This window comes from Mya arenaria, chromosome 11 (assembly GCF_026914265.1).
Source record: "Mya arenaria isolate MELC-2E11 chromosome 11, ASM2691426v1".
Classification (NCBI taxonomy): domain Eukaryota; kingdom Metazoa; phylum Mollusca; class Bivalvia; order Myida; family Myidae; genus Mya; species Mya arenaria.
Window position 1 is genome coordinate 32,292,402 of NC_069132.1, and position 17,058 is coordinate 32,309,459.

Consider the following 17,058-nt stretch of genomic DNA (forward strand, 5'->3'; position numbering starts at 1 on the left):
GGGGAACAACTGAGATTAGATAAAATGGCGATCATAAGAGTAACTTAATCTTTGCGTCATTAGTAGCCTAGAACTACTTTATGTAGTCATCGCTAGTAAAGAGTCCTTTTCTTTGTACGTACTTTTCAGATCTGGTGTACTCGTCATTTTTATGTAGAAGCTTATTCCATTTTTGTTGTCAATTTTCGTTGATCAGCGAAAGTTTGGACATGATAACAATAAAACTAAAGGGGATTACCGCGCAATAATATTATAAATCGGTGCACGAAATTTGTGAAATGTGATTGGAATTTGCTTACGATAATTGGATTACCGCTTGAAGTTTTGTAAAGTTTCCTTGTGTAGACCAAATGGATAAATAATATGGAAAAGGAATGAAATATGTTATTTACCCAATGGTGTGTTTTGTGTGTGATTTCCAGGACTGTCTAGTCGCCGAGGATTTATAAGGAATATGGCATTGAACTTCGCGGATTGCCCCTTTGTGATTTGGGTATACAGACAGATTATTAATAATTTAACATTTACAACACAAAAGCCTGATTGATATACAACAATATTAAACAGTTTATTAATGTCATATGTTGTCGATTGTTTTCAAATGAATTAAATGGTAATAATGTCGCAAGTTTACGAACAGACGAATACATAATAGTGGATATGTCATATGGCCATAAAGTTTGGACAAAACATATTGGCAACCATCATGATAGCATGAACTTACTCCACTCATATCAACTACTTTGCTTGCAGATTTTTTTGAATAAAATTAATATCTTTTTCGGTTTCTCCTTCCATAAATCCCCAATTTCCCAACGAAAATATAAGAGTGTAACCCCTTGGCCAACATCCCTCCTATTCTGTACGGAATACTCCTTTATGTTACACCAATCTTGTAAAACAAATGGTATTAAAGTATTTCGAGAATGTTTTCCGAGTAATGCCAAATTTTGCTTTTCTGCTTACCGCATGCTCAAAACTTACAGTACTATTATTGATCGAAGATCGTAAAGTGAGGAAAGCTTGATAAATATCAAAAGTTTTCATGCATGTTAGTAATAGTATTGTTACAACCACTTTCTAGTTTTTATTTTTGCCACATTATTTTAGAACTACAATATCTTGGGCACACAAGACCAGCATTTACACAGCAGTATTTAAAGTGTCAAATGGTGTGTTCCTGTGATCTTGACAGTTAATTCTAATTATTTTTCAATTATGAAATGTCATTTTAGCGTTTGCGGTTTAAATAATTCTGGACAGTGTTCAACTACAGCACATGATTTACAGTCAAAACATCCCAGTTTTGGTAGTGTCCCCAATACATTGATCAAAACATCCACATTGCTAGCTTGAGATTTTGATCATTATTATTTTTTATTTACTTCGGGCATAGTCAACATCTAATACTATGTACACATGTACATACAAACTCCAACTTTCGGCCAAATATTCATGGACATTTTTACCAAAATGGGAATTGGGTCGTTTTGATTTGGGGTGCGGGATTTGACATGCTTACATTTGCTAATATTTCTTCCTTGAATACACTTTATTGTGCAACTATTAAATAGAAAGTATCAAGATAATCCATTTTTTCTGCAGGTGGACACGTTCCGTCCTGCCCGGTCACCGAAGCTGGAATACAGCGATCTCTACAATGGGGTCTTCTTGAACAATGTCATGAGAGAAATGTAAGTATATTGTACATCTTACTATATACATTTCACCAGTGTTGAGGAATAAAATGTATCTCTAGAAAAACAAAGCATTGCCATTAATTATTGTTATGTTATACACTTCATAATAATTGCTGATGTAACATAAAACAATGTCCTTTAGTTTGAAATTTAGAAAATTAATCGGAGTAACTAAAATCTAGTTGTATCCCACTCTGAAAATGGATCGCCATGACATTGGTGTTTTAGTCTGCATGGTGGTTTATTCTAGAATCTTTACAACTGAATTTGGTGCTAACCTTAAACCTTAATTCAATTTAAATAACATTGCCCATCCGCGAACAGCAGTGTTCAACTTTATTGCTTTATTGTTTATTATGCATGTAAAATGTGCATGTAAAATATAATGTAGGTGTGAAAAAATATTGTAATGAATGCATCATGTAAGTACATGTAGCTTGCTGAGATTTTTGTTCTTCAAATATTTAATAAAAAAACGTTTTCAATAATAAAATATAATCTTCTTTGAGCATGCAAGTTTTATTGTGTTCTTTTTGATATTGAATGTCTGTTTAAATCATTTATTTTGTTTCTATGTCCTTGGAAAGAACACAAAAATCGACTATATTTGCACTGAGGTTACATAATTGAAATTGTTTGTTTTACAGCGAAAACTTTGACAAAAGGTAAACAGGCTGTTCATTTGAATATTAGTGGGGGTTTTCTCATAAGCAAAAAAAATAAATGATGTGTGTTGTTAACAGCTAAGTTGAACTTTTATGCTATTGTAAAAGTACATGTAGATGCTGCTTAATTTGCTTTCGAAATGAATTTGCTTGCTTCTAATAGATGCCATGTAAATCATAAGTTATTGCGTAAAACTTTTTTTATTCATGGGATGATTGTACTCTGCCTGGGCGAGGTTTATCTTGAATTTGGTTGCTTAACACCCTAAATTTTGTGGATGATTGGTTACTGTGTAGGATTTTATTAACTTTGTTGACATATTTATAGTTCCTATTTAATTATATATCATGATTTGTATGCTTTTTTGTTTGGATTTTTTACCTGTAGATGATAGCTTGCACAATTTATGATCCCATATAATTTCCACTTATTTTTGTTTGAGGTATTTTCATAAACTTGGATTTCAGGGTACATATCTCAGTTGCATAATCTGTTTATATTTTTGTCATTTGTTTTAGAAATAATTGGCCAAAATCATTAATTCATCATCAACGGCTAAGTAGTACAAATTGCAAGTTGTTCAGATAATTACTGTAACTACAGTCTGGGCTTCACCTGGCTTACTGTCATGTTCTCTTCTTGAAGTGTCATTCTGCCATCCATAATCTGGGATAATTGTTTCTCAGTTGGGTCTTCAGTATTTCTGGGCAATGCTGTTTCATCTCTGTGATATTGAGCACCAACAGTTTGCCATAATGTCATTCTTTATTTAACTGGGAATTCTATTAGCCCTTGACATTCATTGTTGGGTCTGTAAAATTAGCGGGATTGTTGTCATAAATATAAATTCAGATTGTCCTCATTCCTTCCAGCCATACATTGGAGCTGGTCGAAATAAGCACTGGCTTGTTCGCCCTGCACTGGTAAAATGTTTTCGGGGCTTGCTCAAATTCTGGGTTTTATACAGCAAGGCTTGTTAAAAAAAGTAATGCCAAGCAGTAGTATAAGAATTCGAGCTTGTTCATTCAAAAGACTTATTTGGATGACTAGCCATGAATGTATCTGCAGACTGTCCTCTTTACCTCCATGGTTATTGCTGCAGACGGGGGGTGGGGGTAGGGGTAGTGGGGGTGGGGTGAGTCATCCCTGTTGTTACAGGGAATTAGGATAGTCTCGTGGATTACCTCTCTATTTCACTCATCTCTGATATAAATGTAAATATTTGAGGGCGTCATGTAAAATATAATAATGCATATCAAAACTTCATTAACAATGCCAAAAGAACTGAAACAATTGTTTGTGTACTTATTTAAAAGATACAATTAAACATATTAATTATTTTTATTTTGTGATGACTACTTGTATAGTATTTGGTCATGCTTTTTTGTCTCTCTGAGTTTCAAAATGAATGCAATAATTGTAAAATGTGATACTAATGTTTGAACAATATATATTGTCTGTTATTGTGGAACATTGTGTTTCTCACCTGATATTTTGTAGTTTGTGTATCAGGTACTTTCATTTGTTATCAAGAGCTATTAAGTCCAATTTCAAGTCTCATCTTACATTGTCATCTCATTGTTTATTTTACTCAGACCACTTAATGATAAGTTATCTATGAAATTGGGTACTGCTATTGACCCTTGCACCAGGGATTGGGCTCATAAAATCCTAGTATACTTGAAGGAATGATTGTTTCAAAGCGATTCCATACTTCAAGTAGCAGAACTTCATGCTGTTAATGTTAAATTGCTGTTAAATGGCTTATTAGCCAGTCTGTTGGTTTTAATAGTTATTTGATTGACATGTGCTAGAAAAAATGTTGAATGGTGCAAGAACCCAGCAGCTGATAAAAAATTTATTGTTATTTTTTTTGTTTCTTTTATTACTGAAAAACTGCACTCAATGAGTCTTAAAGACTGAAGCTAAAGCAATGTATAATGTGTTCATACATGTCTGTAGAAACATCTGAATCATGCAAACTCCCCACTGATTCCCAGGTTTGTTAACATGTATATCTGCAGATATTAATGGGGTATGCGTGGAACTTCTTAGAATAAACCCATTATCACACAAAAATGATACATTATTGTTTGTTTGTTTGTTTGCCTCACCTTGAGAAAAAGGTTAGATGGTTTTATGTGTCCATAAATTATGGTTGACGACTGCTTTAATGTTATTTTGTTTATGAATATAGCGCTGGAAATTGTGAACGTGTCCATTTTTTATGGTTGACTTGTATTTTGAACTGTATTCATATATATACGGTAAGTCATGTTGGTATGTATACACATGTATTAATTTAAAGGACAATGTATAGGGACATGTATGATCTTCTGAAGCAATTTAGGCAATTCAAAAGGCCAAATAAAATACCTGATGAAATACACCCTTAAATTTCATACTGTTTTGTAAAGGATGCAGACACCTGCATGTTTTGGTTAATTAAAACCAGAGATTGACATTAGCATAAACTAGGGAGGCAGGTGGCAGAAGAATCATATGAATTAACAAGATAAAAATGCCCATTTGCATTAAGCTAATTGTATGATGTTTTTTTGTTGTCTGTGATTCTACTTTTAAAAAATCCTTGCAGGTCCAACATTTGGCAGAATTTCACAGAAATGAATTAGACAGAAATGATAAAATCCGAAAAAAATAAAATATTTTACCAGCATGCTTCCTTCCATTAGACTTTAGTTATTTTGAAAGGTGTGATTTGAGCTTATTAGCTACATTAGATATCCATTTTGTTTTTGCTTATTATTTGATGCTGAATTGAGATAACAAATTTGTGGTGATAATTATTGTATTTTTCAATGTTGTATAAAATTAATGTTTTATTAATATGTTTGCATATTTCTGTATCTTATTTTAAGCATTACAGCAATGTTTATACAAATTAATTGAGTGCCACTATTTCATATGTATAGACATTAATGTGATGATATATATACATATTTTAAATGGCAATATTTCACACAATGTACCATAACACAGGCTGCGTGAGTGCAATTATAAGTAAGCACTGTTGCATGTTTGAACAATAATTTTTGCATGACTATTTTTCTTTGAATTATTGCATGTATTAAGTAAGGGCTGCTAAAATCTGTAAATTTGCTGGTTTTGACTGATAATGATTTTGACCAAGCCGGAGGAATTTCAGTAACAGAAAACTGCTAAAAAACATCATTATTTTTTGTATCTTCTGTCCAAATTTTAAGCTCAACTATTTGAAGAATAAGGAGGCTTTACTACTGGCCCCAGCGTCGGCTTCAGCGTCTGGTTGGGGGGGGGGGCAGCCCTTTTTTTAGCAGCCCTACATCACTGTAGTACACCTTTTATGTGGTTTCAGATACTGTGTCTAATTGATATGCATTGTTTGCTTGTAGAGGTGCGCACTCCGCATACGACGATGTGAACCCACTCGTTCAAGACGTGAATAGCCGTCTTCAGAATTGGGACATCCTGATCAGAAATATCCGTGCATACTACTCCGTAAGTACACGTACAAGCTCTTGCACTTAAAAAAAAATAGGTAATTAGGCCTAAAAAAAATAATTGTTTGGTTAGGGTTACATCCTTTTCAAAAAAAGGTAGGGTAGGTAGGCTAAAAAACGGTAGGGTTGGCGCCTATTCCATAGGTAGGGTCGGGTAACCCGAACCAAATGTATTTTTTTTTTTAGGCCTTATCAAATTGGTCACCTTTTACAGCATGCCTCCTGACGTCATTTACATAACCCGCTGGCGTAATGAGCAGGGATGGGTTACACAACACCAATATTGTAAAAACAACACAATTTGTGGTTTATATTTAAGGGGTACTTAGATATCTTAAAATGGCATGAGCACAGCGGTCTGTTAGGAAAAGGTAGCCACAGTGTGACATGTATATATATATATATATATATATATATATATATATATATATATATATATATATATATATATACATATATATATATAAAAATAAAAGATTATTTTACTCATTTAAAATGATCTATAAAGATCAATATAGTATACTTTGAAAACTGATGATTTAAAGAAACAATTTTTAACATTTTCCTTATGAATAAGCAAATGTACACTATTGAGGCTTAGAAGATTAGAATTTAAATTCTTTGCAAGGTCACGATTATTGGCCCATATTTAGTTGTTTGAGTTTTTTTCGATAAATGTCTCGATAATGCTATTGTTCGGGTTGAATAGGTTGTAGATTATTTACTACTGTTTTACGTATTCCCCGTATTTAAAATGCACTCAAAGAATGTTAATAGTTATTTACCACCAGTGTTTTTTGTTTTGTTCAAAGAAGCGTTAACTGTATTGAAAATGCTTACTTGCATTGACTCATATATGACCCGTTAAAATGTTTTAGATATATAACATATAAAGCCAAAAGGTTATTTACATCTTTGAGATTTTTGATGATTATGATTAATTGAGTTAAGATTTGTAACCTTTATTCTATTGTGACTACTGTCCATGTACTGAATACAAGGTATAACATAGTAAATTATTACATGGACAGAGTTGGTGCAAAGGACTTATTTTCAGGTCTTTTAATTGGAATTGCACCGGAAGACACCCTTTGGAAATTAACTTTAAGCATTAACTTTCAATAGAAATAATAAAACAAATCTCCCAGAGTATAGAGTACAACTGGTATAATATCTGCGTACATGTTTGGGCCTTATAAGGTTTAACCAATTGTTTATTGTTTTGAAAGGAAACCATTTTCAAAATCAGAAACAGTGAAGGTTTTGTTATGTGCTGGATTTGTGTGTAATTCATACCATTGCCCCCAAAGATAGGCTAAAACGATCTAAATTTCTAGATAAAATCCATCTGTGATGAGATCGGAATTCAAAGATAAAGTCAATTCATTTGATTGTAAGTTTTGTTTGGTCTATTTTAATCAATATTATGAAGTTTAATGCAAATATTGGCCAAAGAAATTTACAAAAGACCGAAAATTGTAAAGATTGATAAAACGTGTATTTTGTTGGTACACGAAGAACTTGATATAACATGACTGTGTTGTTATAATGCACAAATCATGTATACAAAAAAAGTAACAATTAAACTTTATATACTGCTTCGTTATAATGCACAAATCATGTATACAATTAAACTTTATATGCTGCCTCATTCATCTGAGTTTGATCTTTTTGACCTCTAATATTTGTCTGTTACAAACCAGGTTTATTTTTTTGAATTCAAATAGTTGCAATCTGTTCAATGGTTACAGCTTGATAGGTTCTACTCATAAATCACAATTGCTCCTCATTTGAAATTAAAGCCTCAACTACTCATTTCTTGGTTGGGTTGGTTTAAGTAGCATGCTGTTTTCTATTTGACCCATGAATAATGGTCCATCTTTATTGTCCTTGACTCAGGTGTAGTAAAGAGAAATATTGATGCATGAAATTTAATTGGCTTAAGCCATTCATACATGTACAAGTGGGCAGTCTGCACAAAATGCATACTCAAACCTGAAGGCAAGATTGGCCTACATAAAATTATCTTGCTGTACTACAAGCCCAATGGGTTCGTACATTATTGGCCTTGTACAGTACACAACTTTAAGGGCCTTCAGATTGTCCTTCGGGGCCCATGAATCTTATGACACGATTCTCCAGTGGTTTTGTAAAATTATTGGGAATTAAAAGTCTTGGGTTCCATCACTGACCATGTTATACTGAAAGACCTTTAAATGTGGTGCCATTAGCTCCCATGGTGCTCAGCATAAATGGGAAGAACTTGAAATTTCTGTAACATCTAATTCATGGCATTTTAACTATACATTTTAAGTCGTGATGGCACGTAGCACGGTCAAGCCATAAGCAGCTGCAATTTATTTTGGTGCTCACATGCCCAGAACTTGGGATTTTTAATTTTGCAACAAGCTAAGAATTTCATCAAAGATATGTTAGTTAGATTCTGAATGTGTTGACCTGGTCAATCTTTAGTGAATGATTGGCCATGAAATTGTTTATATCCCATAAAGACCTATTGCATTATTTATGAGCATATTTAAACTTGGATGATGCTCAATCAGTTTAAAGTCTGTGGTTTAATTTGCTAGTATTATCAGTACTTGTGTATATAGCTTGCGTAAAGCTAGCAATACCTGCATGAAATTTGTAACACATGAAACTAGTATCTATCCACATGTATAGCAAGGCCCACAACTCTGACTTTGTCATTTGTTATTATGCCCCTTGATGTTATTATGCCCCTTGACATTTGTTATTATTCCCCTTGACATTTGTTATTATTCCCCTTGACATTTGTTATTATGCACCTTGTTGTTTGTTATTATGCCCCTTGATGTTTGTGATTATGCCCCTTGATTAGAAAGTGGATAGCTATTGCATTATAGCCTCTGCTTGCAACACTTTTGATGATTGTTTTCAGGTCATGTTAACTTCTGGCTGACCATATGTTTCTGTTGAGACTTATTTGGTCAAATTGGGCTTGCGAGCTGATATGTTTCATGTTGTCAGGTCTTGTTTATTCTCACTTAACATGTAAACCACATTAACTTTCTTTATGGTCTGAATCTATTGACTTTGAATGAGATTTATTGAATTCCTCAGCTCTATTCAACAATGAAATGTCTTTAAAGTATGTTGTGTTACCTAAAACTTACTTTTGATCCTGCAAATTGGAAATGAATGATTTACTATTTACAAAACATTGACATATTTACCTGATATCCAATAAATTTGGGCATTTATGAGAATTTTTATTTATATAAAATTTCTCATAATTGACATTTAACTTTAATGGCAGACTTTATTTTATATCTATTTTACCAGCATGGTGAAATGAAATGGAAAAAGATAGGAAATTGCTATTACATAAACTTTAATTAAACTGTTATTCATAATCGATACCATGCTGGAAAATTCTACCATAATATATCATTTGATGATTTCTGATCATGATGACATTGATATGAAATACAGATATATGATTCCAAAACTTGAAATAATTTTATGCTTTTTCAAATGAAAGACCTTGATTTCTGATCTTATATAGATTGACTGTGAATGCCATCGCAATTCAGAACAACTTCTGTGTGCAGAAGGTTATTCAAGTTTATAGTGTTTATTTTTTTAATGATATCTTATATCTTTTGAATTGCCTTGATATTAAGTTTTTCACTTCTGCATAAAAGCATTTGCATGAGAACTGTATTCAAATTAAATACTGTGTTTAAAACTTGTCTGAATTTTTAAAGAAAAAAAGTATTGTAGCCTTTGTGTCGTCTTCGGCGGTGTCGGGGTTGTTGTGCAAAAATCATTAAATTATACTGACATTAAACTTTGTTTACATTTTACCTGTACAGATGGATGTACATTTATTTTATAATGGCACATACTGGCCCATCTGTGGGCATAAGGGTCCAGTGAGAGAATCAGTTTTGTAAGGTTTCTGGCTTATTGCACAGACAATAATTTAACCCTAGTTAGAGCTACCCCAGTTCTTAAACATGAGCCTGTGTAGGGCGCTGTCACATTGGATCCCAGCCTGTTTAACATCCCTTCCAGAAGGTGGTAAGTATTTTGAGCAGTGAAGAGAAGGATCAAACCTTCGACCCCTAGGTTGACGGTCAAGTATCTTACTATCCAACACCCTTTATGTGCCACCAATGATATCAATCGTTACGACTCGGTCATCTCCTGCATTTAACTTAGCTTCAGGATAGACCACGTAAATAGACCTCAAGATATATTATATGAAAATGTGATGAGGTATCAATTTCCTAACTAGAGCCATTCGATAACGTTAACAATGGACTGAAATGAATGATTTTTTTTTGTGTCTTAATTAATTACGCTTTGGAGAAACTTAAAATAAGATTCAAATTAAAAGAAATAAACCTTGATACTCTCCTCCCTTAAATATTAAATATGTCCCTTGACGATCAAGAACACATACAACACATATTCGATATGGGCACTGCCATGAGGGAACCCGTATTATTTCTGAGGTCATATCTGTTGTATATTTTTGAACTTTTATCATGTGTTACGTATATAATATTATGTATTGATTTGATTAAGCCTCTGAGTCGTTCATAGTTTCTTTTATAAATCATTTCATTAAAGTTTATGTTAATAAATATCTGAGAACCAACTATAAAAACCCAGATCCAGCAATTCTGGTAAAACTGTAAAATGCTAAAAACAGTATTTGCTTAAAGCAGAGGTTGATAAATATCGAACATGGTGTAATTTAGTTAACTATTGAAAAACAACGTTTGTAGAAGGCTTTGTTTTGGTCCTGAGTAGTGAAGTATTTAATCATTGTCGGTGACTAGAACATAGAATACTATTGGTTCAGGTATTGATTTAATCATTGGACATAGATTCATTAGGATAATGAAGATTATCTACTTAAAATGGATAATCATCTTTGGTAATGGCTACTGGCCAGTCAGATCTTTATAAACCCTGACAAATAACCATAATTGATCTTTTAAATTCCTATTAAGATTAGCATAACATTTTTGGCAATAGCGAAAAAGGTGTTTTATTCCTAGAATGGTTAAGTAGTCTATGGTCTGTTAATAATGTAAAGCGTCTGGCACAATGTACTGATTTTGTTAAAATATCTTGATATTAATTTTGCTTTGTTGATGCCCTGTGAAATGCCAAGTGCTAAATATTTATAGGATTTATGGCTGAGATTATTTTAAGAAAATATGATTATTTATGATTATTGGTAATAAATAATTAGAAGCAGTTATGCCTAAAATTTGTTTGATTTTCAAATCAAGCATTTTACGTCAACTTTGTCATTTCAAAGCCATGTGTGGAATTTATCGTATTATTGCTATATATGTATTAGTGTTCTTGATTCCATTATGGTATAATATTGACATTGGGTTGTTGACCCTAAGTGTAAGGGTGCGACTATGCCTCCGTCGGCTTTCTCTCTTAAGAGGTCTAATGTCAACACTCTTTGCAAGAGGGAAAACAGAATAGGAAAACATATCCTGTCGTAGAGTTCAATAGGAGAAAAAAATGTTTGCTTAAACTAGCTGACGAACAGTCTTCTTTTGATAGCTTGCCTATACATACCCCAAATGGATTTTTACATCATTAATGTAAACAAGTTGTTTCCTTTGCGTTGGATGCAATGTTTTTATGTTTTAATGTTTTATAACTGCCATTTGTGGTATTTATAAATGATACACTATTTCACAAAATGTTTCCAATTGTCTCATATCTAGTTAGACTAGACAGATTCTGTTTCAATTTCATTTTTCAATTAAGGTTAAGTAAACTCAGAAAGTGTGTTATATTGACAGTTAAGCTTGAGTCAGCCATAGTAATGTATTTTCCTACACGATTCTTATCCTGTAACATGCCGCTTATCAATAATAGCCACTCATAAGTTATCAATAGTTGACATTCAAGCTTACAACACCCCTTCAGCATGCCTTGTCATGCAGTTTCAATCGACCTCGGTAATCGACCGCACAAAATCCAGCCGGCGTTCCAAGTTCACTTTAAATCGCTCTGTTTAAAGATATTGAAGTAGAAGAAATCTAAGATCCTAAAACTTAAGAGGCTGATTTTCAGATATCTATGTTATTATTCATCAGTAAATCTGAAATATTTATGTGCTTTAGGTACAGTTTATAACATTCGTTGATAAGTTTAAGAGGGATTGAATTTCAATTGAAATCGATAATGTTTTATTAAACGCCCGTTGATGTTGATACTTGTGTCTCTAGGGGATTTTTCCGCAGCTTTTTTTATATTTTCACAATTTAAAGTATATTTAATTCCATGTTTTGAGAACCTCTAGTAAATTATCCACTCAAATCTGAAAAGTTTGAAATCAAAGAAAATAATCATTACGCAGGTGTTGAATTAACAATTGCTCCAAATTGTATACTTCAGAATGGACCAAAGTGTAATCTTTGACATAATTACTTTTGTTAAAATCAGTCAGATATATTTTATGGTTGCAATTTTACCAATTTATATTCAACATTATTTTTTTTCTGGGCTGGTATTCAGTTTTATGTTGTAATTCGGCCACAAATTATCTGTAAAGTACAATGTTTATCTTTGACATGATATATTTTTTTTGTTTTTTATAGACATTTATTTAAGATGTGGATTCGATGAGATCAATATTATTTGAAATAATTTTGGGATTTTCCCTTATAACTTCAATACCTTTCATTCATTCACTTCATACAGTACTCCTAAGAACTGTTCAGGACCATCACACAATTAGGTTGCATTACTCCATCATGTCTTTGCCTAAAATTCTACATGATGTGAAGAAGTGACAAAAATAAGGTATTGTTATTATAGCAGTACAATATTTTGTTTATTCTCTGGAAAAATAAAATAAAATTAGGTTTACTCAAAAGCTTAAAGCTGCATTCTCACAGATAGACCATTTTGTCAAGCAGTCTTATATCAATGGTTCTCAGATATTTACGCCAACATTGGCTCATTCTAAGACTAAAAATAATAAAAAAAGTTGCCAAAGGGACAATCTGTGAGAGTGCAGCTTTAACCACAGCCTGTGTACACAGTGTTTTGGCCATTCACTGACTAAAAAGCTGTTGTGAAAGTGTTGTAAAACTGCCAGATTCATTTGTTTTTCCATAAATTATAAACTAGGTAATAGTTATTATTTATATTTACCTAGCACAGCCTGACTGCTGAATTATTTGCTTTATATAATGCAAAAATAAATAATTTCTTTCTTAGTGTTTGCATGAATGTCTCAATACTGGCAAAAATGCATCTATGAACTGCTGAATAACCCACTAATTAGGGCTGTGTATCGCCGGACAAAAGGCGATCCGATTCGAATCGCGATTTTTGACCTGCAATCCACGAATCGATTCACGATTCACTTGGTATAAAGCAATACATAATTTGAAAGTAAATGAATAATGAAAGTATAACAAAAGCTTCATTTTTGTTCAGTTTTCACTTTTTTGTCAGCCTTTACATCAAACCCGAAATGTTTCCAGATTTTAGAAGAGAGAAATATAGCGCTGGATTTGATGTTTTTGTTGACGGGGATTCCATGTTGACTTTGAATTGCAGACAAAAATAAATGATAGCTGTACATAAGTTTCACATTTTATTTTATTATTGTAGATCTTCTCTTTATAATTTCTTTTATGCCCTTTGACTTTTTATTTCTTATTTGTATTCTTTTTAAAACATTATATTCCCTTAAAACCTTGACAAGAAGCATTCTTCATTCAAACACCGCACACTGAATTGAATGCTAGCGCTGTATCAATTAACTTCCGGTTGTGTCATTGTAACATATTTCGGATAAACATTGCATTATATATTTTTTTTTAAACAGCCAAAATATAAGCTGTAATTGAATTAAATCATTTTGTTATATTCTTTTATTAAATTTTGCATTTGAATCTCGATCCAGCGATTATAGCACTGGCAAGTATTTGTGTCGAATATTTTGCTTTGACTCGCGATTACTTGGGTACTCGGGTACTCATTACAGCCCAGTACCACTAATTAAAAAGGCTTATTAATTTACGAAAATGGAACTCCGAGGCAGTGTTTTCATTGGAAGGCTTCTACATGATTGAATCAGAGTCCATCCTGCGATCCAATTAGCTGAAACATGAGCAATAACACCAAGTGTATGCTTGACTTTAGGTTTCAATCAAAAGCTTCAGAAAAGGATGAATACCACAGTTGGTCGTAAGCTGCTATTTCTTCATATGGACTGCCCATAAAATACTATGCCATTCAATTAATTTATTGATGTCAAATATTTAAATAAGTTTGTGTATGATCATAAACATATATGGAATAATTACCATTTATTACAGAATTGTAAACATATTTTGATTTCTTCTGGCATAAAAATTACATTCTTACTTGACACCTAATTATTTAAGAGTTCAGGAAAGTGTTCAGGCATAATTTATCATCTTTAATATATGAATTTAATTGTAATGCGCCAAAAAGAAAGAATGAAATTTGTGAACGATATTCTCCTAAAAGAACACAGTCATGGAATTGTATGAGTAGTGAAGGATTTCAAAAGGTGCACCGCAGCCTGGCATCATATTCAATATTAAAATTTGAATATAATGAATTTCAGCACATGATTTTGCATTGATTTTGCAAGGGTAAATATAACAGCAGTGTTCTTTCCGACAGGCGTCAGCAAACGTAAATAGCTTAATATAGGATAATCAGACTTAGGACCATAATTAGATTTGACCCGTAAAGTTAATTAAAAGACTTGGCAGTAGCCACACTTAGAATCATTATTAATGTTGACTAACATTATTTTGTTGTTGTTTTTACGTAAAATTTAAGATTGTCATTATGTATAAAGATAAAAAAAAATATTTAAAAAAACAACAACATTTAAGACTTTTCAATACTTTTCAGGTGCCTTTGTAACATTTGCTTCTAATTTATGTTTGAATGTACCAGCCTTTCATTGAAAGCTTTTGGCAGATATAAATGGAATCCTATTATTCCGCCTTTTTGGTTTTTGAAATTTCAAAATGTATTCAACTTGTTGTTGACTGTTTTCACAACTTGGGGGAAAGGAATGTTTGTATTAATGTTTGTCAATAAAGTTTCCGAAAGCTTTTTATAAATTTTTTTATCTCATATATATTGACTTGGTAAGTCAGTAAAATGTTCCACCCATGCAGCAATGTTATAAAACTTGACATGTTAATCAATTTGACTGACAAATACATTGTGAATGGTTATTTGTCCTTATGTTCTATTTGAAAGATTTAACAATTTACTCAATATCCTGGCATTTTGTTAAATATAACATTGTGTTACAAATATCATGAAGGCTTTGTTTATCCATACTAGGTTAACATTTTAGTAAATACTGGTAAATATTCTTTGTTGACAAAATGGCTGTCTTTTATTCAAAGTCAGGATTTTCCCTGTAATTTTTCAATTTTGATTATTTGATCAAAACATTATGTCAAAATGTTTGTTTATCTTTGGTCTCTGGCTTGATAATTGTCTTATATTGGCATTCATAAAGTATTTTGTTTGTAAAAAATCTTTATTAAGCAACTTGGAAGAATTTTTTTTTATCGCCTGGTGTGTTTTTTAAGAAAAAAGTTGATGCATACCATCAAGTCGGCGCAATGAAGTTAGAATGTGCATGCAGATAACCAAAAATGGTTATTATTTCAATGGTAATAAAAAAACTATGTAGGGTGTACATATGCTCGAAGGACATTATGGTTAATAATATTGTTACAATAGTTTAAGCCCGGAATTATAGATATTCTGGGGGGTTTTCCCGAGGTAATCTTCCGGTTAAAACTAAATTATAACAAAAATATACAAACGTTTCTTCGGAAGAAATAGAGTCAATGGTCAAATACATAGATTTCAATAGCATGAAATTCACCTTTTATTTGTACCGACATGTTATGTGAATTCCTTGCTTTATATTTTGTATAAGTTTATGTAACACATTTCACTCATATGAGTATATAGAACGGGGATAAAAATACTACACATCAAGAGGGAATTATCTGGAGTTTATTCTTTCGAATGACATTTTCAAAACAAACAATTAAGCTCAAGGTTAATTTTTCAAAACTCGGCATTTTTGCTGTCACCAAGGGAGATTACTGCATAGGAGGTTTACAAACATAAAGGATATTGTAATAGTACCGTGTAACCTTGATATCAATCGGGACACATCGGCCTGTATCTATCTCGGAGATGGCCGAGTTGTTATGATTGAGTTCGTATTTAAAATCAAAATTTTCAAAATGATAAGCAGGGCTATAATAATTTAAGGTTTCATTATCAATTAAAGTGTAAAGTTTTATAAAACATTATAAACTTCATATTTTATCATGCAACATGGAAACTATTGAAAGCATTGTTCTGCAATTTATGAACTAGTCCCTAAGTTGGAATATTTCTAAAGTAATATCAAATATAGTTGGCGCCCTTCTGGGCGCCGACTAAATATTCACATGAAACTCAATACTCATGTTGCAAGAGGCAATGAGCACATGCATAGCAAGGCCTAAAACTCTGGCTGAAATCATTGCTGATTTATGCCCCTTTTTTTCAAGTAAAAAATAAACAAACATCAGCGTTTACTCCACGGTGCTTTTGCTTAAAAACATTGTGTTAAATGATAACATAACAGTTCTTGAGATATTGTATATATTGTTACAATAAAACACACTAGTTTTATTTATCATTTTGTTTCTATAGAATGCCTTTTCATTTTCATGACTAATAAAAGGTCTGATGTATGCATTTTGATGTATGTATAATGATACTTTATATTTCATATTAATTACAAGAAAATGATTGTATTTTTGTTTACACAGTAGTTTTTAGTCACTATAAAATACAGAATATACTTTTTTGTCATAATGGGGATTATTGGTGACCCTTGGAAGAAGTGGTGCTGCAAAATATTGTTGCTTACAATAATGGTGTTGTGTAACCTTTGTAGTTCAATAGGGAAGTGGGTTATATAAATGACATCAAAAGGTGGGCTAAAAACAAAATAGCAGATGAAATAATGTTAAAAGTGAAATGAGTTGCATTTTTTGTAATTTTTGTGTCCCACATCAGACTTAAAAGCCCCTTTAATAGGTATATACTAGGGCATGTACATCTACAAAGACTTATTGTACAGT

General features: G+C 32.2%; 1 protein-coding gene across 12 annotated transcripts in view; it reads left to right on the top strand.

Annotated features, from left to right (window-relative positions):
* Positions 1 to 271: 271 nt before the first annotated feature.
* LOC128208209 (girdin-like) overlaps positions 272 to 17,058 on the top strand; it is a 62,736-nt gene continuing 45,949 nt past the window's right edge. For 11 of the 12 annotated variants that reach the window (XR_008256872.1, XM_052911666.1, XM_052911662.1 and 8 more), the window contains exons 1-4: positions 272 to 493; positions 1,606 to 1,694; positions 2,348 to 2,365; positions 5,759 to 5,864. Coding sequence is in view for 11 of the 12 variants with exons in the window: in XM_052911666.1 (XP_052767626.1) it covers positions 455 to 493; positions 1,606 to 1,694; positions 2,348 to 2,365; positions 5,759 to 5,864 (252 nt within the window). In the remaining variant the exon portion in view is untranslated. The remainder of the gene's footprint in view (positions 494 to 1,605; positions 1,695 to 2,347; positions 2,366 to 5,758; positions 5,865 to 17,058) is intronic. The other variant, XM_052911664.1, reaches the window with a different exon arrangement.